Raw genomic sequence first — 27,166 nt, 5'->3', positions numbered from 1 at the left:
TAAATAACGCAAGACCTTCCTGAGAAACCTCCCACTGACTGCCTTCACAGGGCTTAACCATTTCATGATATTGTTGTTTAGCAAGCGAAGGGAAACAGTCTTTTATATTGGTTCAAATAATTTGTTTCCAAGGCATGCTATGATCACATCTCATTTACTGCCGAAAGCAATTCCTGCTGTCACCCTAATTCAAATTTGTTGATTTCATGCCCCATTTTATACACACACACTCTTACAGACTGTTGGCAAATTTATCAAGGATGGTAGTAGTGGCTCACAGCTAAATGCAAGCATTCTCTTTTGTTGTCACTCCCTCTAAACCTCAGTGGATCTGCTCAAATGCTGCCCACGCTTAAACAACAACCCAGTAGAGAAATGCCTATTGTATACCTTTCCCTGCCAATTGTTAAGATGATACATAGGAAGAGCCCTGTTGGATCATGCCAAAGACTCATCTAGCTCAGCATTCTGTTCCCATAATGAACAACGACATGCCTCCACTGGCAAGACTCAAATGCAACAAGACTGTCCCCCTCATGTTTCTTGACATACTACCTCCGAGGTAGCAGGCAGCTGTTCTGACCTGTGTCCAGTTCTGGGCAGCACAATTCAAAAAGGATGTTGACAAGTTGGAGCATGTCCAGAGGAGGGCCACCAAAATGGTGAAGGGCCTGGAAACCATGCCTTATAGGGAAAGACTTAGGGAGCTAGGTATGTTTAGCCTGGGGAAGATATGGTTAAGAAGTGATATGATAGCCCTGTTTAAGTATTTGAAGGGGTGTCACATTGAGGATCATAGAATCATAGAGTTGGAAGGGACCCCAAGGGCCATCCAGTCCAACCCCATTCTGCCATGCAGGAAATCACAATCAAAGCATCCCCGACAGATGGCCATCCAGCCTCTGCTTAAAGACCTCCAAAGAAGGAGACCCCACCACATTCCAAGGGAGTGTGTTCCACTGTCGAACAGCTCTTACTGTCAGGAAGATCCTCCCAATATTGAGGTGGAATTTCTTTGCCTGGAGCTTGCATCCGTTGCTCTGGGTCGTAGTCTCTGGAGCAGCAGAAAACATGCTTGCTCCATCCTCAATGTGACACCCCTTCAAATACTTAAAGAGGGTGACCAGGATGGAGTGAGCATGTTGCTGGACTTCAATTCACATTGGTCCAATGGCCAAGCACAACAGAAGTCAAACATTGAGGGTCGCAGACTCCCTAGCCCTTTTCCAGAGAACAATGCTCATTGTGCGCCTATGGGCCCGAACAGACAGGCTTCAGGTCACTTCGGAGGTATGCTGTTTAAATGATACACTCATCTTAAGAGGCCAGAAGTTGCACCAAAGTTTTGGCACGGCTTCCGGCCTCTTAGGATGCATGCATAATTTAAACAGCATACCTCCAAAGTGACCTGAAGCCCTATGTTCGGGGCCCTATGTTTCCTATGTGAGAAAATAACAAGAGGGTGGAGATGGGGCTATTTAAATTGAGAAAACTGTCCAAAGGTAAGCCAATCTCTCCTCAGTGTCCCAATATCTCTGTTAATCTTCTTTGGCTGGTTTTGAAAGAGATGTGAGATCAACCATAGACTTATGATGTCTTATCTTGTTTGGCCCTTAAATTGTTGAAAAGAGGACTAAAGACCCTGGGAGATCTCTGCATGCCTCAAAATGCTTCTCTGTGGCTGGGGTGAAGAAGTGCTGTGTTCTGTTCTTAAAAGGCATGTAAGCAAAGGAGAGATCCTCCCTTACCAAAATCCATCCAAAAGTATCAAATGGCATTCGGCACAGGAATGGAGTTAGCGCCACTCGTCTTCCCTCTAGTCCCTTCCCATGTTACCTAAAGGTGCTAAAGATTCCCATAAGAAGAGTTTATTCCTGACGTTTTGCTAGCATCTGATGCTGGCGAAACGTCAGGAATAAACTCTCCTAGAACATGGCCCGAAAAACCCACAAAAAACTATGGATGCTGGCCATGAAAGCCTTCGACTTCAGTCCCATAAGGTTTACATATCCGAGTATTCGGGAATGATGCTGCGGAATAAACGGAGAATCAATATTTAAAGACAAGGGGCAATATGCTATCCCCAATTACATCACAGAATCATTCAATCCGTTCTAAGAGGACATTACTTCTCCTTTCCTCGCTCCATTCGTCTCCTCCACCCACCACTTATAGATTGGCTTGAGTCCCAAAGAGACTTTACTGCATCCACACCAAAACACAAAACATTCATTGTCCCACCCACGATGGGAGTAGAAATTCCATAGAGCTTTAGAGGAGTAGTAATAACAAATGAGCATTTTTTTTCCTGAAAAGTTTGCCACTATGCCTAACAAGATTTGCCCATAAAAGGAGGAAAGCAGTCATTAAAAAAAAAAATTCAATTCAGAAGATGAGTGGAAATCAATATATTAGCTTTCGCAAGCCCAGGAAAAGGACAAAATCATCTTGGAAGGGAGTTCAAACACTTTTCAAAGCTTTTAGGACAATTTTCAGATATCAACATGTATTTGATAAAGTAAACAAAGTCATTCAATCCACAATCCGAACCAAAACCCAATGCCTAATGGGCAAATCTGTGATCGGCAAGTGCAGTGGTTCATAAGTTGAGAGACATCGAAAGAGAGAGAGGAAAGGAAAGGGAGACATTTAGGCCGACAGCAAGTGATATAAAAATATCGATCGACTATCAGATTACCCAAGCTACTGCAAATAATAATTATTATTATTACTACTAGTAATATTAGAGCTTGTTGTTTTGAACAGCTCCAAACATACATTCTCTGCTTTGGCATCATATCAACAGGGAAACAAAAAGGAAAAACAATCCACCAAACAATGAGCATCATCTCCCCAAGACATCACAAGTAACTGATACATTTCTTATGAAGTCCTGCAAAGTCCATAAAAACAGCATGCCAGGAGCCCTACCAGCAGAATAATTAAGCAACCTTGCGAGCCAAACAAAGCATCACCAGCTACCGACACTCATTCGGCTGTCCTAAGAAATAGGACGAAATACAGAGCCCCCCTCCATCCTGATGGGGTCTCCTCCTTAATTAGCTTCTCCACTGCAGCTCCATTCTTTTTTACTGTTTCACTTTAAATTAGCGGGAAGAGACCTATGCATATAACAGTTGTACTAACTTCCTGGATGTGGCTGTGGCACGCCAGTCGCATGACAAACGTACTATTTTAAATCAGCCACAAAGTCAAGCAAAAGGGACTAGGAGAAATACAAAGGCACCGTGGCAGCAGTCAGGAATTGGCTACATCGGCCGAAAGGCCCGTCACTCACCTTTTAGTGGCATCCCATTCAGAGGATGTGCAGCCCAAACCCCAGTTCTGGTGCAAGCAGTCCAGATGACACCTGGCACATTCTGGATCAGAAGCGGTGTCTCACACCCTTCAAATATTTTAAAATATATACAGTGGGTCCTTGGTATACGCGGGGGATCCGTTCTGGACCCCCCGCGTATACCAAAATCCGCGTATGCTCAAGACCGATGTTGAAGAAAGAAAGCCAAGGATATCATTAACATATAAATTAAATAGGGTGGGAGCCAAAATGCATCCCTGTCTAACACTTTAAGCAGCCAGCCATATGATTGAAGCTGGGTGCCTCATTCTGACCTCAGAAGTAAGCAACCCATGGTAGTGGCTCAGTGGGATGCACATGAGGACAGACACCATGGGATGAGAACAGTGGGCCAGGATATTCTGGGCTGCCTCTGGAGTATCCTGGCCCATGCAGATCTGGCCTTTAAAAGACCACTGTATATACTCAGCTATAAGTCGACCTCGTGTATAAGTTGAGGTCAGGTTTTGGGGAAAAAATTATGGATTTTGATATGACCCTTGGATATCAAACTTATGGGCATATAACAAAGGATCTAAAAGATGAAGCCAAAGTAAACAATGCCAAAGAACTTACAAAATTCCATCAGGTACAACTGTTTGTGCTCATCCTAAAGGCTGGATGGATGAGAGACTAGAGGAGGGTCAGTGCTTCCAGGACAGGTTACGCTCTTGCTCTTTACCAGTGAATGGCTCATTTTTAAATAAGTGTTAAAGTGCAGTACTTACATTGACCTGTGGATAAATCAACTCAGTTTTTGGGGGGTCAATTTTTGATTAAAATTTCTAGGCTTATACTGGAGTTCTCAACCAAAGGCTTTGGACCCATGGACAGACAAAGAGAAGTACATGATCATGTGAAATGCATAGATATAGGATGGGGGGACGTCTGGCTTTAGGAGACTATGTGTGAAAGGGATCTAGGAGTCCCCATATACTACAAGTTGAACATGAGTCAACAGTATGATGCGACAGCTAAAAAGGCCAATGTGATTCTAGGCTGCATCAATAGAAATATAGTGTCCAGATCAAGGGAATAAATAGTGCCACTCTATTCTGCTTTGGTCAGGCCCCACCTGGAATATTGTGTCCAATTCTGGGCACCACAATTCAAAAAGGAGGTTGAGAAACTGAAGTGCGTCCAAAGAAGGGTGACTAAAATGGTGAAGGGTCTGGAAACCATGCCCTATGAGGAACTGGAGATGTTCAGCCTGGAGAAGAGAAGGTTAAGACAGCCCTGTTTAAATAATATTTGAAGGGATATCATATTGAGGATGGAGCAAGCTTGTTTTCTGCTGCTCCAGAGAATAGGAAACGGAGTAATGGATGTAAGCTACAGGAAAAGAGATTCCACCTCAACATTAGGAGGAACTTCCTGACAATAAGGGCTGTTTGACAGTGGAACACACTCCTTCCTCGGAGTGTGGTGGAGTCTCCTTCCTTAGAGGTCTTTAAACAGAGGCTGGATGGCCATCTGTCAGGGATCCTTTGATTGAGACTTCCTGCATGGCAGAATGGGGTTGGACTAGATGGCCCTCAGGATCTCTTCCAACTCTAGGATTCTATGACACAAAGATACTGGAGCTGGCCACTGGAGGATGCAAAATGTTTATGTAGATTTACATTATTTAATTTATACCCCACTCTTCCTCACAAGGGTCCAGGGAAACTAACAGCCATCATCATCATCATCATCATCATCATCATCATCATCATCATCATCATCTTTCAGAAACCTCTGAAACCATTGTTGCCAACAGCCTGCCCAGGGAGAGCGATTTTCTGTCACAATATCTGCACTTTATAGGCAAAATTATTTTCCCTGGAAACAAACAAAACAAAAAAGATTCAGAACAAGGACCCACACTCATTCCCTGAAAACTATTTGTTCAGTGACAGAAAGGAGGGATCAGCAGTGATTAAGGCTTTTTGATCCGCCTGCAGCCTTTGAGGAAAGATTCAGTGCAGATTAGTTTTGCTAGGAACTTTTAAACCTTGCATCACATGGGGAGGCAAGAGCAATATTTGGCAGACTTCTCATCTCAGATTAATTATGTCTGAAATCATCCTGGCCTGCGTTTGCTGAAAAGCTTCATTTGAAAAAAAAAAATTGCACAAAGTTCGTTTTCCAAAACTCGGCAGCCCTTTTCTCTCAGCGTAGGAACGCGTGGTATTATTCAGCCATTCTAAATCAAAGTCAGATACCATTCTTTCATTTAGATTATTGCTAATTATACTTATATCTTGAAAAAGCAGCTTTTTTATTATTATTACAAATCTCGGGCTCATCTAGCCAGCATGCTGAGCCATTCTGGGAGGGTTTTTTTTTACTACTACTTTTCTAAACTCTACTTACACCTTGTAAAGAAGGCTGTGGATTAGATGCGGTTGCCTCCAACTCTGGTGGTCTGCCCTCTCTGACAGTTATTTTTTCTTAAAGGTTGTGTCTTTGAGCCTTCGAAAATATTTCTACAGGTATCTTTAAAGATCTAGTACTGTTTTCAATATGTATTCAACAACATCTTGTCGCCGATGTCAATTTCACTGTATTAAATTACATTTTATTTTACTCTCTATGTGTATATATACAGTGGTCCCTTGTTATCCGCTGAGGTTTGGTTCCAGGACCCCCCATGGATAACAAAATCTGTGGATGCTCCAGTCCCATTAAATACAATGGCATAGCAAAATGGTGCCCCTTACATAAAATGGCAAACTCAAAGTTTGCTATTTGAAATTTATACTTTTTTTGAACATTTTCAAACCATGGGTACCTTAATCTGTGTATAAAAAAAATCCATGGATAAGAAGGGCCGACTGTATATAGATAGACAGACAGATAGATGTATATTACAGCTACTTGAATGCTTCAGATATAAGACAACTCACAAGTCTCAATGAATCCTTCCCCAAACAACAATCCCGGCCACACGCCTAATAGGTTTACCCCATCAACTGCCCTGTGCCTAAACCCTAATTGGATTACTCTATTGTAGATTATTTTAATATTGCAGATTATTTTAATATTTCATTGTTTAATTCTGTTTTAGGGGAAGGAGGGAAAGGGGTATTGGGACTCTGCATGGAGTTTTAATATGTAAGCTGCCTCGATTATCTTTGATAAAGAGGTGGGATACAAATAACATTTTTATTTTTATTTTTTTATCCTGCACTGGTAGCAACTTGACCAGCTCAAAAATGAGGGCTTGTCCCAGTGCAAACAATTGCTTAATAGGCATAATCTTAAATTCAAGTTCTACAACTAGAGAAGTGATGCCAATCTTGCATCACTTCTTCGTTGCAGATGGCCTTTCCAAATGTACACTTCCAGACTGTGTGAGCCCAAACTCTTTCCCCCAATACATCCTGCTAACTTATCCGACTTATTAACAGATCAATATACATGTAATGTAAACACTGTACCATAACCCCCCCCTTTTTTTTTTTAAAAGTCCTCTTCTCTAAGAAGAGTGGCAAAAGGCGAGAGCTTAAGGCCTTAGGCCATCTCGGAAGTACATGAGCTATTCTCTCCACCATGGTGCTACTTGTAGCCTTTTTGAATGCTTGGGCAGGAACATGACATCAATGGCAGCTCTTTGGCACTTCCCTGCAAAGGCGCACCAGAAGAGTAGAGGAGACTGGTGCTTCTTTTAGGTTTTCCCAAACTGGACTAAGTTCTTGCCTTTCCCCACTCTACTTAAAAAGAGAGAGGGTCCCTTTTTTTTTTAATAAGAGTTAATATTGTACCTCAACGCTTGCCTTTACATCCTTTTCGACGTGCACATTTTTGTAGCCCCACGCGCACCTAGTTGCCTCCCTGACACGTCACACAGCCACAATTTACCACAGCTCCCTCCTCATCCATCCAGCCTTTGGGATAAGCACACACAGTAACAGTTTTTTTTGGGTTTTTCGGGCTATTTAGCCAAATGTTCTAGAAGAGTTTGTTCCTGATGTTTCGCCAGCATCTGTGGCTGGCATCTTCTCTGAAGATGCTAGCCACAGATGCTGACAAAATGTCAGGAATAAACTCTTCTAGAACATTTGGCCACACAGCCTGAAAAAACCACAAAAACTATGGATGCCAGCCACGAAAGCCTTCAACTTCACACACAGTTATGCCTGCTGGAATTTTGTAACTTCTTCAGCATCATTTTCCATTGCTTCGTCCTTTACATCCTTTGTTACAGGCCCCTAAATTTTATCCTTGACCTATCCGTGATCATAGCAAAATCTCTAATTTTGGCCCCCAAACCTGCCCTCGACTTATATATGATTACAGTCAAGTATATACGATACTGTTCTCATCACTAAGATCCAAAACATACTGCGGAAATAATACAGTTTGAGACTACATTAATTGCCCTGACTCAATGCTAGGAAATTCTGGGAGCTGTAGTTTTGTGAAACATTTAGCCTACACTGTCAGAGAGCTCTGGTGCCACAATAAACTACAATCCCCAGGATTCCCTAGCACTGAGCCAGAGCAGTTAAAGTGGTCTCAAATTGGATTCTTTCGACAGTGTGCTTTGGACCTAAGCCTAACTGTTCACAAGCATGATACTACAACACCCTTCACAACCTGGTGTTCCCCAAAGGAATTGCACTACAGTTCCCATCAGTTTCCACGAATAAAGCCACTGTTGAGGGATCGCAAAAGTTAAAATCCAAAGCATCTGGTCATCCAGTTGGACAAGACCGTATTACATGTCCATAAAGGACAGCATACATTCAGAAGTTCACCAACATTCAGTTCTATTCCAAAGTATTCTCAAAAGCACAAAAGCACTTAGGACTTACCTGCAGTGTTCCTACAAAGAGAAATACAACCATCAAAAGTATTTGAAAGTCACCGCAGAAGAATGGTGCAAGTCTAGCTCTTCAACTTGGTAGTGGGGAATCCTTAGACCCTGGTCCCAAATCCAGACCTCCAGATGCTCCTTCTCTTATGATACAATTCTTTGTTGGCTTCCCAGCCACTGTATAAGTTCTCCCCTGTTCTAAAAGTTTATATTGCCTCTCCTAAGGCATAGTTAATAGCAATAAGAGCTCTGAGCTAAACTGTATTGGTCTTTTTGGTCCCATCCTTTTGTTTTTGGCTTCCTTCACCACTGGAACATTGTCTCCGAGAACTTCAATGAATCTGAATTCAATCATCAGGCTAACAAAGAGTCCCCATCTTTGCTTCAACCCAAAGGGAAAACAGAGGAGATAAATATTCCTTAATAATTCCTTATGTGTCTTGTTTTAGTGCTTCGGTGTCCCCATAATTTCTTAAAGTGTTACAAGATGGGTTGTCAGCTTGCAAGACAATTAAAAAAAATTAAGTGTTAGAAAATGAGTTTTCTGCCTGCAATAAAACCTCTTTCTGTTTTTGAACACCCACAGAGAGAGAATTTTGAAGCAAGAAAAAGGACAAGGAGGTTAGCCTGGTTCTTTTGGCACACACACAAAATGTTTTGCTGATAAAGAAGCAGAATGAAAGCATTTCTGTTACAACTATGCAGAACAAAAAAAAAAAGTTAGGCAAAAAGAGTCTTCTCTTTATATCCATTTCTGAATAGCAATTATAAATTTTGATCTCCGTACGTTATAACAAGACACAAAGATGGCTTCATCCTGATTTCACTTTGTAAATGTGGTACCGACAGACACATGCCCTAAGAGGTTGCCTATAATTGAATACCAAAGTTCTCATCACAGGGCCCTGGAATGACAGTTAAGACACACCATGCAAAAGAGGGGGAAACAGCGCACACTCTCACATACGTATATACAAAGAGAAGGGAAGCCTTTCATGTATTGAAATGGCAATATCCGCAGATGAAAGATAATGGAATCCAGCTCATAAAGAAAACTAATGTCAGTCCTCACCCTGGCCAAATGCCTCAATAAGCCACTGCAGGGAGGCACTGGCAGGGTTGGTGACTCAATTTTTAAAAACACATGTAGCTGTCCTGTACCCAAAGTGCCAAGAGAGGCAAGTAATAGTTGAGAAAACCAGTCGGGGTGTGTCATGCCAGTCCCGGTCCTACGCAGGCAGTCCAAAAGTGTTTACCAAGGTTGAAGGGAGATGCAGCAACAAAGTCTCAACTGTTCCAGAAGCCAGCAGTCACAATAACTGCAGCCGCAAGGGAAAGACAAACAGATGTACACTGTAAGCCACTCCAGAGGTCAAGAATCCATATAAATCCGCCAGCAGGAAGCACATAAAAGCCAGGGAGAGCCAACAGCTGTGAGCAACAAAAACTCCCAGCAGCTGCGGCGGGATTTATACCTGCTTTGACCTTAAGATGTCAGGTGCTTGATTGCTCAGCCTTCCTTATTTAAGAGGCAATGGCTCCTCCATGGCTGTTCCTTGTCAGGATGACATTCCACAAATGATGGAGGTGCCTCCTCATGCGCCTCAACTCTGAGAGACAAGCTGAAGTTCCTCATCATCTGCATTAGCCAGATGGTGCGGATCTTCAGGAGCCAGAGGCCTCTCTCTATCTAATTCCTCTGACTCTATGTGGCGAGTTTTGATAGCAGCCCCAGTTCTGTGGCCAAACTACATATGGCATTAAGCAAATCAAATCAAGGAGTAGGTATAATCTTATCTAGCTCTGTCACCCAACTTGCAATGCAAGATGACTTCAGTGCATAAATGTGACCATTTAAGGACTTATTACACTCTATTATGGGATCTTGGGCAGAACATGTCACAAGGCCAGTCTCTCCGTGACTCCTGTTGCAGAGTTCATTCACCCCCCATCATAGAATCCAAAAACTGCATGTGGCAACTTTTAAGGGTTCATGGAATCATAGAATTGTAGAGTTGGAAGAGACCCCAAAGGCCATCCAGTCCAACTCCATTCTGCCATGTAGGAAATACAAATCAAAGCATCCCCGAAAGATGGCCATCCAGCCTCTGTTTAAAGACTGCCAAGGAGGGAGACTCCACTACACAACGAGGGAGTGTCTTCCACTGTCGAACAACTCTTACTGCCAGAAAGTTCCTCCTCATGTTGAGGTGGAATCTCTTTTCCTGTAGCTTGCATCCATTGTTTTGTGTTCTAGTCTCTGGAGCACCAAAAGACAAGCTTGTTCCATCCTCAATGTGACACCCCTTCAAATACTTAAACAGAGCTAGCATATCACCCCTTAATTGTCTCTTCTCCAGGCTAAACATCCGCAGCTCCCTAAGTCTTTCCTCGTATAGCTCCTCTGAAGGGGGCAAGGATAAACAGCAGATATCCTGTCCCATTGTGGAGTCTATCATTCCTACTTGACCTTGATCACCATCAAGGCAATGATGCATAAGGTGAGACAACTGGATAAAGTAGCTCTAGGGCAGAACATGTTCAGAATTTCATGCAGACCAGAAGGTAGTGATTGAGAGACTGTGGTACTGGTGATTCAGGACCCTGATTTTGGTCTGTAAGTAAGACGAAGAGTATATCTACGTTATAAGGGATGCGGTGGCTTAGTGGATAAGATGCCAGTTCTGATGACTGGAAGACCAGATGTTTGGCAGTTCAAGGCCCAAGTGCCATATGATGGGGTGAGCTTCTGTCACTAGTCCCAGCTTCTGCCAACCTAGCAGTTCGAAAGCATGCAAATACAAGTAGATAAATAGGTACCACTTCCCAGTGGGAAGGTAACAGTGTTCGGTGCAGTCATGACCACCAGAGCAGTCCTCGGACAACGCTGGCTCTTCGGCTTAGAAATGGAGATGAGCACCGCGATCTACAGTCTGTTACGACTAGACATTCATGTCAAGGAACTACCTTTACCTTTATATCTAAGTTATACCACTGTAATAGTTTAATACCTCTGTAATTATCATGGCATCATCCTATGGAATCCTGGGATCTGTAGTTTGGTAAGGTATAGTCATGATTCTCTCCTAGAAAGTCTATTCAGGGGAGTGGATTAGAGCTCTCAAGCAAAGATTTCTAAGTACGTCACCAAACCACAAATCTCAGGAAACCGTGTGATGAAGCCAGGATAGTTAAGGTGGCGTCAACTGCTATAACTGTGTAGCTGGCACACTGGCCCAGAGCAACTGACAGAGTTGTAATACCAAGCCAGGAGAGCCTCTTCTCAAAGCTCAACCTGGCTTTCAAATGAAGACCATCATTCTACATAGAGAGGGACTGGCTGGATGAGGCTTCCCAGGGTCTCTTTGCTCACGGACAGATTCCAAGGTTCACTCCTGAGAGACAGAAAACAGTAGTTCAGGGACCAGGCAGACAAGGCACCAGATCAGAGATGGAGGATCACCTGAGATGAACTGGTGAGTGGGCCTACCTTACTGGACTCACTGTCACTGGAAAGCTTGGTCCTGACCATGAGAAAAGCACCAGACCAGCAAGACTTCATAAAGTTTCAGAAGAGTGCTCCTCAGCCAGCATTGCTCTCAACAGCCTCTGCCTTGTCCAATATGACTAGGCTGGGTATGTCTTCTATAGTCAGCTGCCTTAGGACTATGACAAGCTAGGGGAGTAGAAGTGCAAGTAGCACTTGCTGGAACTGTTGGGAGAAATGTTAACTCTTTCCTCCCATGCTATAGTGTCAATGAAAGGGCAGCGTTAATTGATGAAACAGAGCTTTAGACAACCAAGGACAACAAACTGGAAAAGTAAATACCACCAGTAGCAATGTGTGACAAAGGAGGTCAAGGAGGATTTTCATGGTAAAGATGAGCAGCTTGTGTACAATCTGGGAGCTGGCAGAAGGCCAGTTGAGGGATTTTAGGACTTAAAGAGGGATGTGGTCAGGCCAAAGAAATAGGAAAATAATTTTGGCCATAGAGTGCTGCATAAATGTTGAGGAAAGACAGAGATCATAGAGCGGTGAGCTACAGTAGCCAAACCACATTGGTCTCAAGAGTACTCCATGCTGCCATTTTGGCTTAACTTGTATTTCGGGAAGGGGGCACCTAAATGAAGTTTAAACAATCTGTCTCCACTCCTTTGACCTGTTTTAAACATTGGGATGATTGAACAAGTTGCTCTGACAGTGGAAAAATGATGAAACATTAACACCACAGAAACCAGTTTGCTGAACTGGAGCCATCAGGCTCCATCAGTAGTTCTGCACTGTTGAGTAAGAAAGATGGGCTTCTTCCCCTTTCCTCCTCTTGTTCGTATTAAATATTTTATAGAAGCTGACAAAAAACTGGAAAGATTTTTTTTTTGTCAGAATTGTGTCATAAAAACAGAATATAGGTAAGGAGAAAGCACTCAAGGATAAAAGCATTTTGACATTTCTGAGTGCTTGCTTTTGACATATAGACTAAAATTATCGGGCCAAAAAGGTGCAAGCCATTACCTTGTTAAGAGGGGGCTATGAAAGCATGTGACCTTTCAAGGCCAATGAATCTGGAAGGTCAAACCTTACTCCCTGATGCCCACTTTGGTTGATAATGGCCTAACTTTGAAAAAGAAGGAGTCCAAGGAAGCCAGGCATCTCCGTTCTGAAGAAGCTGAAACAAGGTGGACAAGTGGTCGCTACTGGGGAGGTTGGGAATCAGTATCACATCACCACTTTCACCCGCACCTATGCGTAGGTTTGAAAGAGAAATGAATAAATCCATCTGTTTCCAGATGATCCTTTCAGGTTCTGTCCTGGGCCCAGTGCTGTTCAACATGTTTATCAATGACTTGGAGGACAGAATTGGGGGCATACTTATCAAATTTGCAGATGACACCAAATTAGGAGGAATAGCTAATACTCCAGAGGACAGGATCAAAATTCAAAATGACCTGAATAAACTGAAAGGCTGGGCCAAATCTAACAAAATGATATTCAACACAGAAAAATGTAAGGTGCTGTACTTAACGGCAGAAAAATGAAATGCATAGATATAATAATAACTCATAAATAATAAGAGTTGAAGACCATCCTCTTCAGAGAAGCTTTCCCAGACATTGCATAATTGTCACTTGCTATTTGATGTTCTTTTGTTGCCTGTTTTATCAAACCATTTCCAGTATTGCTATGTACTTTATATGTATTTCCCTACTAGAGTGGCAGGCTAGCTCCAACAGGCCTCCCTGGAAGAAGATTAACCATCCATTATGAAGCCAAGCCCTCCCTCCAGTCCATCTGCCTTGCTCCAGGCCTCGGAGGTAGAGAGGAACTGCTGGACCTCATCCCCTTCCCCACCACCACTCCCTTCTCCTTTTGTGTCATGTCTTTTTATATTGTAAGCCTGAGGGCAGGGAGCCGTCTAATTAAAAAGATTGTATGTACAGCGCTGTGTAAATTTACAGCGCTTTATAAATAAAGGTTAATAATAATAATAATAATAATAATAATAATAATAATAATAATAATAATAAAATATTTATGTATATACCGCCTCTTCCATTTGGGGATCGAGGCGGGTAACAACAGAGTTTGTGATACAATATAAAAACAATAAAACTCACAAAACCCTGACCTAACTCTCCCTCCCAAACTATAAAATTAACATAAAACATGATTAAAATATACAACAATGCAATACAATATCACAAGATTTTACAATTCGTGAATGACGAGGAGATATAGTAGGAAGGACGGATAGAATCGGTTCTGGGCGGTTATCACTCAGGGAAGGCCTGCCAGAAGAGAAGGGTTTTTGTCGCTTTTTTAAAAGCCTCCAATGAGGATAATTGGCAAATCTCTTCCGGCAGGTCATTCCAAGCTTTTGGAGCCGTAGCAGAAAAAGACCTCCAGGAAGTCACCGCCAATCGGGTCTTTTTTGGATGTAAAAGATTTTTCCCGGAGGAACGGAGTGTACAGGAAGGATTATATGGGAGGAGGCGTTCCTTCAAGTAGACTGGACCCAGGCCATGTAGGGCTTTGTTGGTGATAACCAACACCTTGTACTGAGCCCAGAAGCTGACAGGCAGCCAGTGTAATGACTTTAGAATAGGTGTAAATCGGTCAAAGCTAGATTTTCCGGTGACCAGTCTGGCTGCCATGTTTTGTATCAGTTGAAGCTTCCAGACATGGCACAAGGGTTGCCCCATGTAGAGCACATTACAGAAATCAAGACAAGAGGTTACCAGGCCATGTACAACTGTTTCTACCGCTCCAGGTAGGGGCTCAACTGGCGTATCAGCTGAAGCTGATAACAGGCACTCCTGGCTGCTGTATCAATCTGAGAAGACAGATGAAGCGACGAATCCAGGAGTATCCCCATGCTGCGGACGCAGTCCTTCAGGCGAAGTGTGACCCCATCTGGGACTGGCGAACATATCTCCAAACCCGGGTTGGGGTTACCTATCACGAGTACCTCCGTTTTGTTTGGATTCAACTTAAATCTATTTTCCCTCATCCAATCCATTACCGACCTCCGGCAGTCATTCAGAGGAGAGATGCCCTCCTTGGTCACTGAAACAGTCCGAGACATAGAGAAATAGATTTGGGTGTCATCAGCGTACTGATAACACCCCGCCCCATGTCTCCGGATGATCTCACCCAGCGGCTTCATGTAAATGTTGAATAGCATTGGTGACAGTACCGTGCCTTGAGGGACGCCCGAACTGAGCTCCCTTTTGGCCGAACAACTGTCGCCAAGCAACACCATCTGGAACCTGTCCGAGAGATAGGACCGGAACCACTGCGAAGCAGTGCCTCCAATTCCTAGTTCCCTCAAGTGCTCCAGAAGGATACCATGGTCTATGGTATCGAAAGCCGCTGAGAGGTCCAAGAGCATCAACAGGCCCACACTTCCCCTGTCGATGCACAGACGAAGATCATCGACCAAGGCGACCATGGCAGTCTCAACTCCGTATCCCGACCTGAAGCCATTTTGAAATGGATTGAGATAATTGGTGTCATCCAAGACTGCTTGGAGCTGGTTTGCAACCGCCCTCTCGATCACCTTACCCAAAAAGGAAAGAAGAGATACTGGCCGATAATTGTTTTTGTCCAGGGGATCTAGGGAAGGTTTCTTTAGAATGGGTTTTACCACTGCTAATTTTAGACTAGATGGAAAACAACCTTCCCTGAAGGAGGCATTAATTATAGATTGTAACAACTTCAGAGTTGCCTCACCTCCCTGGATGGCCAGCCAAGATGGACAGGGATCGAGAGGGCAGGTGGTCTTTTTTACCTTACCAAGCAGCTTGTCTACGTCATCAATACTCATAGACTGAAATTGATCCAAGATAATCTCTCTCATTGACTCTGTGCTAATGCCGGCGTCTAAGTCGGCCCTTATCTGAGAGATTTTATCTGCAAAGTGGTTGTTAAAAGCATCATAGCAGGATCTTGTGGATTGAAAAAGAGGATTCAAGGGGGAAGGAGTTTGAGTCAACTGCTTAACCACCTTGATAAGCTCTGCTGGACGAGACTTTGCAGACGCAATAGATGCAGAGTAGAAAAACTTCTTCGCTGCAGCTATTGCCACTCAATAGGCTTTAAGAAAAGTTCTATGACATGTCTTGTCAGATAAACGTCGCGTCTTCCGCCAGCAACACCCTAGTCGTTGCCCAGCCCGCTTCATCCTTCTAAGATCTTCAGTGTACCAAGGATTTCGATTCTGAGCGAGCTGGAAAGGACGCTTGGGAACGATTGTGTCAATAGCCTTGGAAAGACCTTTATAGTCTTGGAAAGATCTTTAGATATAGGATGGGGGACACCTGGCTGAACGAGAGATTTATATAGTACATGTGAAAGGTATCTGGGAGTCCAAGTAGACCACAAATTGAACATGAGTCAACAGTGAGATGCAGCAGCTAAAAAGGCCAATGCAATTTTAGACTGCATCAATAGAAGTATAGTGTCTAGATCAAGAGAAGTCATAGAGCCACTCTATTCTGCTTTGGTCAGGCTCCACCCGGAATATTGTGTCCAGTTCTGGGCACCACAATTCAAAAAGGAGGTTGAGAAACTGGAGCATGTCCAAAGGAGGGCAACTAAAATGGTGAAAGGTCTGGAAATCATGAAGTCCTATGAGGAATGACTTAGGGAGCTGGGGATGTTTAGTCTGGAGAAGAGAAGGTGAAGAGGTGATATGATAGCCCTGTTTAAGTATTTGAAGGGATGCCATATTGAGGAGGGAGCAAGCTTGTTTTCTGCTGCTCCAGAGAATAGGACCCGGAGCAATGGATGCAAGCTACAGGAAAAGAGATTCCAGCTCAACATGAGGAAGAACTTCCTGTCAGTAAGGGCTGTTCGACAGTGGAACAAACTCCCTCGCAGTATAATGGAGTCTCCTTCCTTGGAGATCTTTAAACAGAGGCTTGATGGCCATCTGTCGGGGATGCTTTGATTGAGAGTTCCTCCATGGCATAATGGGGTTGGACTGGATGGCCCTTGGGGTCTCTTCCGACTCTACGATTCTATGATTTTTGTATATGTGCATTCTTATATGCACACTCCATCCCATTCATTTAAGATGTTGCCAACAGCTAGATCTTTGTGTACTACCGCATGTGAAGAACCAATAAATTGTGGGTGGCAGTCTTGTCAGTGAAGTGCCGCCAGGCTCTGGACTGGCTCTGCCATCCAGACTGGCCATGAAATCATTGTGGACAGCAACAGGTATAAAAGGGCTTCATATACTATTCACACTTGGGTAATAAGATCTTCCTAAACTCTTGATTGTATAGATCAAGATAAGCTATGAAATGCACTCAAAGATATGGGGGTGCCACTACATCAGATAGTCCTGATGAGGAATCTGTACCAAGGACAAGAGGCCACCGTCAGAAAAGAATTCTGGGAAACAGAGTGGTTCGCAATAGGAAAAGGGGTCAGGCAAGGCTGCATCCTATCACCTTACTTGTTTAACTTATATGCTGAAAACATCATAAGAAAAGCAGAATTAGACTCAGAAAAAGGAGGAGTGAAGATAGGAGGAAGCAACATTAACAAGTCAGAATCGTTCAGGCCATTGTGTTCCCAATGACCATGTATGGGTGTGAGACAGTGAAGGAAGCAGACAGAAAGAAAATCAACTCATTGTCCTGGTTACCTCTACTGAGGGCAGCACAACAGGGGAATATACAAAGGAAGAGTCCAAGTCCAAAGATCACCCAATACCAGTCAGTCAGTCACAGCAAAGGGCAGAGGCAAGAACACACGGCAAGTCCAGAGCTCAAATAACCAGAGTCTTGAATCAAAGAGTAAGGAACACAGAAACAACACAACTGCAAAGAATCTCTGCAGCTGGAGGTCTTTTAAAAGGCCTCTGCTTCTCTCAGCTGAAACCTATTAGCTCTCCTCTTGGCTTCTAGCCTGGAAGAATGCCTCAAAGACTCCTTGACCTGCCTTTATTCCACAGGACCTAGCACTTGCAGCCTAGAGTTCATGGAGTCTATTTTTCTCTCTGAAGCTTCCCAAGCCTCCTCTGAGACTGTAGATCCAGGCAGCCCCAGATCTGCTCCTGTCTCAGCCTTCTCCATATCTTCAGAGTCTAAGTCCTCTGCCTCAAAGTCAGGCCTAGGGCAGTCCATGACACTCATTTGAAATGTGGTACTGGGGAAGAGTGCTTAAGATACCATGGATAGCCAAGAAGACAAACAAATGGGTTCTTGAACAGATCAGACTAGGGCTCTCCTTGAAAGCTTCTTCTCCTGTTCCCTTATCTGTTGGAGTTCCCCATGGCTCTGTTCTGGGTCCCCTTCTATTTTCTCTCTACACACTGTCCTTAGGAAAACTCATCAGCTCTTTTGGCTTTTCCTACCATCTGTATGCTGATGACACCCAGCTGTATCTTTCTGCCCCTGACCTTTCTCCAAGGCTTGAACAGCAAGTCTCGTCTTGCCTTACAGCTGTCTCGCAGTGGATGCGCCATCGGCGGTTGAAGCTCAACATGTCCAAGACGGAGCTTCTTGTCTTTCCTCCTAACCCCAACCTTCAACACTCCTTTTCTGTCTCTGTGGACAACATCTCCATTCAACCAGTCCAGCAAGCCCGCAGTCTTGGCTTTATCTTTGACTCTTCTCTGTCGTGTATCCCTCAGATCCAGACCACAGCCAAGGCTTGTAGATTCTTTTTGTACAATATTGCCAAAATCCGACCATATCTCTCCGCCTCTACTGCCAAGATCCTGGTCCATGCCCTAGTGGTCTCACGACTTGATTACTGTAATGTCCTCCTGGCTGGTCTTCCTTTTTCTCACCTCCGTCCCTTAATCTCTGTCCAGCATTCAGCTGCACGCATTATCACTTCCACCCACCGCTCTGACCACATCTCTCCTGTGTTGGCATCCCTTCACTGGCTCCCTCTCCCTTTCCGCATTCAGTATAAGCTCCTGCTGTCGACATTCAAAGCCCTCCATGGACTGGCCCCTCCTTACTTATCAGACCTTCTTTCTCCTCACCTTCCCACCAGGGCCCTCCGTTCTGGTAGTCAAGGGTTCCTGTCTCAGCCCAGGATTTCCTCTGCCCCATCTCGGATTCGCCCCTTTTCACTTGCTGCCCCTCACTCCTGGAACCTTCTTCCTCCACAAGCAAGAGCCATCACTTCTTTAACCAGCTTCAAAACGGAGCTGAAAACCATCCTGTTCAGAGAAGCCTTCCCAGGCATCGCATAATTGTCGCTTACTATCTGATGTTCTGTTGTTGGCTGTTTATCGATCCATTTCCTGTATTGCTATGTACTGTATATGTATTATCCTACTTGTGAGTATGTATTTTCCCTGGATAATGATTAACTTTCCATTTTGGAGCCAAGCCCTCCCTCCAGTCCATCTGCCTTGGTCCAGGCCTCGGAGGTAGAGAGGAACTGCTGGACCTCTTACCCTTTCCCGTCACCACTCCCTTCTCCTTCTGTGTCATGTCTTTTTAGATTGTAAGCCTGAGGGCAGGGAACCGTCTAACTAAAAAGATTGCATGTACAGCGCTGTGTAAATTTACAGCGCTTCATAAATAAAGGTTAATAATAATAATAATAATAATGATCAAGTTGAGACTATTGTACTTGGGCCACATAATGAGAAGGCATGGATCACTAGAAAAAACAATAATGCTAGGAAAGGTGGAGGGTAGGAGAAAGAGGGGAAGACCACAAACCAGATGGATAGCGGGGTTATTATGGACAAGAGCTTGCAGGATCTGGGCAGGGCAGTGGAGGATAGGCTTTCTTGGAGACGTCTCATCCACGGAGTCGCCATGAGTTGGAATCGACTCAAGGGCAGCTAACAACAACAACAACAACAAAACTCTTGCATGTTCTTGTACCCTGGGATTGTCTTTGATCTTGGCTCCTGACTTGTCCTTTGGTTTTGACATATACTTTGTTCCTGACTACTAGTTTGTCCAATGTCTCCTGGCTCATCTCAGACGGCTTACTTATACAGTGGATCCTTGTTATACGCTGGGGTTTGGTTCCAAGATCCCCCGTGTATAACAAAATCCGTGTATGCTCAAGTCCCATTAAATATAATGACATAGCAAAATGGTGTCCCTAATAAAAAATGGAACATCAAGGTAAATTTATACTTTTTTGGAACATTTTCAAACTGTGTATGCTTAAATCCGTGTATAAAAAATCCGTGTATAAGAAGGGCCGACTGTACCCCAGTCCTGGCAAAAGGAGGTCAAAGTCTTAAAAGTTTCAGGTCAAGCCTTACAACCTGGTACCACAGCAGCGGGAAACCTTAGTGCCTCCAAACCTTTTGGACTGGGGAGACCTGCTAGGTGTCTGATATATCTAGATGACCAAAGGTTCTCCACTGCTGTGATACAGCAGCAGGTTTAATGTCTCCTTATGGTGCAGAGAGGCCCAAGGCCCTGAGATATTTACTGTGTACAGTGGACCCTCCACATTTGCTGGGGTTAGAAGCACAGGATCCCTGTGAAAGTGGAAAAACCACAAATAACAAAACACTGGGTTTTATTTTTAACAAGAGAGAACACCTCTCTAGAAATCTCTAGGTCTTCCAGCGCAAGTCTGTGGTCAACATCTGCTGGATGCTGACCATAGAATTGCACTGGAGGATTTCCAAATACCTAGAGAAATGTTTTTTCTAGGAACCTCTAGGTCCTGTAGTGCGACTTCTGGTGGACATTGACCACAGAGTCAAGCTGGAGGACCCAGAGATTCCTAGAGAGAACATACTAATAAAATCCATGAATAATCAAATCCACAAAAGTCAAAGCCGCAAATGTGGAGGGATGACATGAGCAATTGCCTGAGCATTTCCTGACGATGCAACCCACAGCAACCCTGCGATGAATATGGGTTGCAGAAATGTGCACATCAGTGTTCTTAAAAGTGTTAACAGCCCACAAAAGGAGGTTATGCAAATCAATGCTGGCTCTCTGTTCTCTGCACGCAGGTGGGGACGTAAAAGAATTTTCTACAAACAATGATAAAGATAAAGGAGTGAAAAGGGGGGAGAGTGGGAGAGCGTAATTGACTTATTTTAAAAGAGGTAGTTTCATCTGTCTCTTTTCTTATTCAGAGAGCCCTAGCCTTTAATAAAAAGAAAAACAAAGCCATGGCAGGCTTCCTTTAATCTGCTGCACATTTTGTCTGCTGGGAAACTTAAAACAGTTTGCACCTTCCCTGCCCAAAGTGACCTTCATTGTTTTAACATGCAAACTCGATTGGCTTCCAAGAGAGACTGTGAAGATGAGCAGGGCAGAGCATCCCAAACAGTCCCTTTGCACGCTGAACGAAAACTAGGCAGGATTCTAGCCCGGTAAGAGAAAAAGAACAAAAATGATTGGAAAGCAATTACTAATAGAAGGTGCTTTGGGTTTTGCTTTAAATGGTTCGCTCACTTGCTCTCTCCTCCTTTGAATCTCTTCTATTTCTATTGTCTCAATGCAATAAGGTCCGCTCTGGTAGGAGAGAAGGCAGAAGAAAGCAAAGGTTCTATGAGAAGTTGCTGTGCTCCCAGGTTGAGGCTATTTGCTTTAACTAGGCTTCCACAGGCTCTTCAAACAGCAAACTTTGCAAAGAAATATCCAACTTCTGTACAGCTCATGAAAGAAATGGGAATTCTAGTTCATGAATCTGAAATGCAAGTTAAAAGAAGCTTCAAGGCGAGGGCATCACTGGCAGTACTACAAACAAAAGCAGAAAAGCAGAAAAACACGCTGGCATGAAGGAGCGAAAGAACTCCGTATTCTTATTATTCTTATTCCTCTTATCGCCTCCTTCTTGCAAAATAGTAGATGGAGCAGTCAACCTGTCTCAGGCTGGGAATGTAGCACTTCAGACACCTGGCAGGGATTGGCACAATGAGACACAAAGACCTAACTTACATGCCCAAAGAACCCAAACTATACACACGTTTCAGCTTTTAGATTTTAAGAACGTTTTATATTCTGTCAAATGACAGACTTTGAAGGACGCTGACAGTTGGGATGAAAAAAATATTCCAAGATATTTGAAGGATAGATGACAAATGACATTCCTGAGTGCCAAGAAACCCTGAAGAAGAGGACCCTGGAAGGACAAGAATATTTTCAGCGCAGGACCTATTTTGCATTAAAAATAGATGCTTCTGGCACGCTAAATAACATTTTCTGCACAAAAGGTTCATGCTTTGCAACAAATAAATCCGAAAGTGCAAATAGTCTTCAAAAACTGCCATTTGTGAGAATGTTTTCCTGTAGCTTGCATCCATTGCTCCGGGTCCTAGTCTCTGGAGTAGCAGAAAATAAGCTTGCTCCTTCCTCAATATGACATCCCTTCAAGTATTTAAACAGGGCTATCATATCACCTCTTAACCTTCTCTTCTCTAGGCTAAACATCCCCAGCTCCCTAAGGCGTTCCTCATAGGGCATGGTTTCCAGGTCCTTCACCATTTTTGTCACCCTCCTTTGGACACGCTCCAGTTTCTCAATGTCCTTTTTGAATTGTGGTGCCCAGAATTGGACACAATATTCCAGGTGAGGCCTGACCAAAGCAGAATACTGTGGCACTATTTCTTCCTTTGATCTTCTAGACACTACACTTGATCTAGACACATGTTGTGTCCAAGAATTCCATATGTTAACTACATTGCTGGCATGGATGTGGTCAAAAAGGAACATACATTCGTGTGTGGTGGGAGAGCCCGTATGTACAAAATTTCTGGTTAGATATTGTACAAGAGATAAACAGGATGGTGGGGAGAAACTTTCAATTTGAGAAGGAGAATTGTTTAACTCTGAATTGGAGAAAATTCAGATTGAATAAAAGAGAAGGTTACATAATAAAAACCATCTGTTAAGGGCCCATGCCGTAATAGCATTGGGATAGAAAAATAAACAATATCAGGGAGGGAAAAATTGGTCCCGTTATATTGCAGAGTCTCTTTGATTTGAATATTTAAGAAAAGGAAAATGTAATGGTCAAATAAACAAAATGGTCTGGTGGGGAAAATGGGGTTAAAGCTGAAAAGGGGTACAACGAAGTTAGAGAAAGTATTAATAAGATATTCCACATTATGGGTACTGGGTACTAACTTACTTGGTCACAGCCATCGGAAGGGAAGGAGAGGGCCCCCAAAAGTATGTGATCTAATAATGATAATATTTTGTAAAGTTTTATTATATATGTTGTGTTACGGACCATAAAGCATATAAATATATATATATATTTAAAAATGAGGGAAAAGGTTAACTATTATTAATTATTAATTGTTAATTATTATTATTAACTATGGGAGGATACAGACCGGCACTTTGTGCTGGTCTGTGAGTGGAGTTAGGGTGTAGCGTCTGCATGCTTGACGCCGTGACCCCACCCCATGGCGCTATTTTTGTGCATGCACGTTTATACAGCACGTGCCATGATGACGCCACTGTGGCGCAGAACCCAAATGGCGCAGTGCCAGCACATCTATGATGCCCCCATGACGTCCTTTCCAGGACGTTAAAAAGAAGCTGCTTTTCGCGGCTTCTGTTTGTGTCCTCCGGAGGCTGTGGCATGCAGTTGCTGTAGCCCCAATCCGGGGCAAAAAGGGGTGGCTGCATGCCGCCCATCTGTATAGCCCCTATAATTGTCTGTGGAGAAGAACAGGGAAGTACACTACAGCCCCAAGCCATCCACCCATGACCTGCCTGGGATTTCTAGGACAACTGGAACAGGTAAGGTATCACCATTCATCCAAATACAGTTAGAAAATTCTGCATGACCAGGAACCTTATTAGCAGAGCTTGGGACAACTAGTTTGAAAATTAATGTGTTAATGTACAATATTAAGAAACTGGGGTATTTAAGCCATTGTAATGAACACTTGTAATTGTAATGGTTTAATTCACTGAATTATCCTTGAATAACTGGATTATCCTGGAATAGTTCAGTGATTTAAACAATAAAACTACCAGTTTTCAGAACAGACGAGATTTGCAGAGTATGGCATGCATGGAATGTCAACACTGACTCCTAGGGGAACATCTTATTCTTGGCTCCTTCAAAAATTGCCTTTTTTGACATCTTAAAGGTGTGTTCCCTCAATCTGAGGGATTTTTTCCTCTCTAGATGGACTACATGGCCCAGAACACAATTGTTGCCCATAACAGGAGTAGTGGGAGTCTAAGATATGAAAACTGTCAGGTTGGGAACCATTGTCATAATGCTTGAGGATTTGTCTTACAACCTGTTCAGTTAAGTTGGATCTTTTCGTGGATCTTTTCCCCACCGCCATGCCATCCTGCCAAGATGCATACTTTATTCACCATTCAAACATCTTGTTTCTTAAATGAATAATGTTAATAAGGAATAACGTTAGCCATCAGTAAAGAATTATGTGTTGATTTCAGCTAGTAGACTGATCCAGTGCAAGTGCAGTTTGGCTAAAAAGATAAGTGAGAGAATCAAAGGTGGCCAATTCCTAATTCAAAACGTTTTGAGTGGCCTGTGGCATATGCAGAAAAATTTTATACAAAACTGAATCACTGCATCTTCTTTGCCTTTCCACCACCAAACAAAAAGTATGGTTCGCGAAGCTCAATGTTGGAGCATATATGTTGCATTCAGGAGCCAGAGTTCAATCTGTGGCATCTCCAGAATGCCTGATCAGGAATCCAACAAGCCCACTATCCTACAGTTACACAGTTGAGATAAGCAAAGAAAGACCAAAATTTGCTGATCCTACCTTAGTCTCGGTCCTTCTTGTGGTCCCATCTTCTGAAGTCACAATAGAAACATGAGATGTAGGGGTGCCTGGATCTTCCTCCACAGTCACAGTCTCTTCTACCATTTCTTGGGGTTCCTGCATCATTGCTATCGATGTCTGGTTGCTTGGGCTCTGCTCCTAAACAAAACAAGGATTGATTGCATCAGTACTGAGACCGAAGTATTAAAAATATGAAGCCAGATCTCCACAACTGCATAGCAACCCTCACAGAAGTCAAACCCAGGTGTCTATGGGGCTCCTGGATTTGTTGAACTCGTTCTGCGCTTCATGCCTGGCAGCAATTCCGGAGCAGCTTCTGAATTATCCTTGCCAAGGTCCCTGACTAGTCTGGAGAAAATATCAGCTCTAGGCATGTCATATCACAGGCATGCCACATCAGCTTCCTGAATTTTACATGTTGAGGTCTTTCAGGGAAAAGATACTCCAATCACACAACACATTCATGCTATATCCACAATATGGCATTTGAATGGCCACGGCCTTGCTGAGCTATTTGAAGTCACTCAGAGAATTACCAGTAGAACCTGATCTACCTTCTGACGACTATTGGTCTATAGGACTGCAGGAGTAAATTCTGAGTATCTATGGTACTTTCTGAAATCCAAGGAAGCCAGGGTTCCAGAAAAGTGAAATGTCAAAAAGTGTCTAGATATAATAGTATGCACAAGGAGGTGTAATGTCACGGCACAACTTTAAGGCAGATATTAAGGACCCTTCCATGAGAACATGTTGATTCCATCATAACTGTCATCCCTGTATCCTACAGAATCTTGGGGTCTTTTGTTTGATGAAGCACTAGAACTCTCTGGCAATCCATTCAAAACATTTCTCCCCAAACTGCAAATTCCAGGATACCAAAGGACAGCAGCTAAATGCAACCACGGCACTATAACTATAGTGTAGTTAATACACTATAAGTATAGTGTGGAAGGGCCCCAGTTAACAGTATGAGTTGGAGAAGCAGGGCTAGCTTGCCACCTTACGAAAAAAAGAATTCAAAGCTTGAAACAAGTTATCTTTGGACTAGATGTCCCAGAATGGGACCCAACCATGCCAGCAAGGTGATCCACGAAGCTGTGTCCCCAAAATAATATTTCCAAGCTCTCCATAAAAGAGCATTAAACGAAGTGCTGGCCCCATAAGACAATTATATTGCAGCTCTAAAATGATGGCAAGCTTTTATGCCTAGTCTTTAGCCTACAGAGTTCTAGCAAATAAGGCACTTACGAGCAAACCCCCCATTTTACTTCTGCATTTGCTTCCTAAATTCTCTTTTTTAAATCTACTGTAAAGACACTTATCACAGGAGGACTGATTGTAAACTTGTTGGAAGAGAGGCGCAGCATGGAAAGAATAAAGCTTAGGCATACTTCCAAATCACTCAAAATTATCCAAATGGTCTCCGTTAAATTTTGCTCTCTTAATTACTGTGATTAATTTATTACGTGTCCCTTGATTATAAACATCAATTAATAGAAATTATAGTTCTAACTTTGACAGTTACAAACACGAAGAAACAAAAGGAAAAAAAGCTGGCAGGGTTAAATTGCGCTAAAGTAGATAACTGCGAGTACGCTGGCACTCGAAATAACTGCAGCTAAGTGGAACTCATGTCAGAAATGCCATTTGCTGCCCATTTACAACAGATAATTTTGTCGTATTTTAAAAGCAATTTGCGCTTGCTCTCTCTCTGGTTTGGTCAAGCTTTCATGTTCTTATTTACTGCATCTATAAATAAGGAATGCATTTGCCAAGAATGTCGCTGCAAACCTAAAAACTGTATATACTCAAGTAAAAGTCTAGAACTTACAGTAAAGAAATTGACCCCAAAAGTATGTAAGTAATCTAACTCTTATCAAGAAAGAAACCAGAGGCTAAAAACAGGAGGGCAGGGAACCGTCCAATTAAAAAGATTGTAGGTACAGCACTGTGTAAATTTACAGCGCTTTATAAATAAAGGTTAATAATAATAATAATAATAATTAAAATATCCTTTTAAAATCCAGTGAGGTGGGGCACAGTTAGCACTAGCCAACCGCAGAGATCATTACCTGACCAAATTTAACTGTAGCTGTACAGAATCTAGCAACATTATATGTTATATCTGGATTGGCGTCTGAAAGCAACAAAGAGCTATAAAACTGACTGGTGAGTCCTTGATGTTTATAGAAGTGAGATAAGGCTGAGGCAGATGTCCCTGTAGTATGAGCACTAGAGTTATACATGATCTGTCATCTCTATTTGTCCAGAGTCACAGGGACATTGTCTGAGAAGGGGATCTTCTTATATAGGCCTTCAAGAACAGCGGAAGGGGGGCATGGCATCGTGCTACAGTAAAGGCTCTCCGATGTTTAGGCACGTCATGTTTGCTAAATATGCCACAGGTGATGCCAAGTATCTGTTGAAGTCACTAACAATGAAAGTTGGGGCGCTAGCTAGGTCTAGCTGGCGCTCTATATCTATCACCCATTGTGTAGTTGAGTCCACTCAGGAACTATCAACCAGGAACGTACTACATGATCAAGTACATCTTTAAAATAATAATAAAAAAACCCAGCTATCGTAGTGGAATCCAACTAAAGCTGTAGTTGGGGTGGGGGTAACAGTGGTGAGGATCTCTCAGAGACAACAGAAGTGGCATCAGAGCTAGCACTTGTCAAAACTGTGCAGGAGGAGGAACCGGTAAACCACTCCTGAAGCTTTTTACCAGGAAAACGCTATGATGAGACAATCCAACATGAAACA

General features: G+C 43.1%; 1 protein-coding gene across 10 annotated transcripts in view; it reads right to left on the bottom strand.

The window, feature by feature from the left end:
- The window catches only part of ARVCF (ARVCF delta catenin family member), a 602,431-nt gene that overhangs the window by 193,573 nt on the left and 381,692 nt on the right, over nt 1-27,166 (bottom strand). For all 10 annotated transcript variants that reach the window (XM_089490084.1, XM_089490092.1, XM_089490085.1 and 7 more), the window contains one exon: nt 24,380-24,538. In XM_089490084.1, coding sequence (XP_089346210.1) covers nt 24,380-24,538 — 159 coding nt within the window. The remainder of the gene's footprint in view (nt 1-24,379; nt 24,539-27,166) is intronic.

The sequence above is a fragment of the Sceloporus occidentalis genome, unplaced genomic scaffold, assembly GCF_023333645.1.
Source record: "Sceloporus occidentalis isolate IW3139 unplaced genomic scaffold, rSceOcc1.0.p SCAF_41, whole genome shotgun sequence".
Taxonomy (NCBI): Eukaryota; Metazoa; Chordata; class Lepidosauria; order Squamata; family Phrynosomatidae; genus Sceloporus; species Sceloporus occidentalis.
This window is presented reverse-complemented; position numbering and strand designations above follow the sequence as displayed.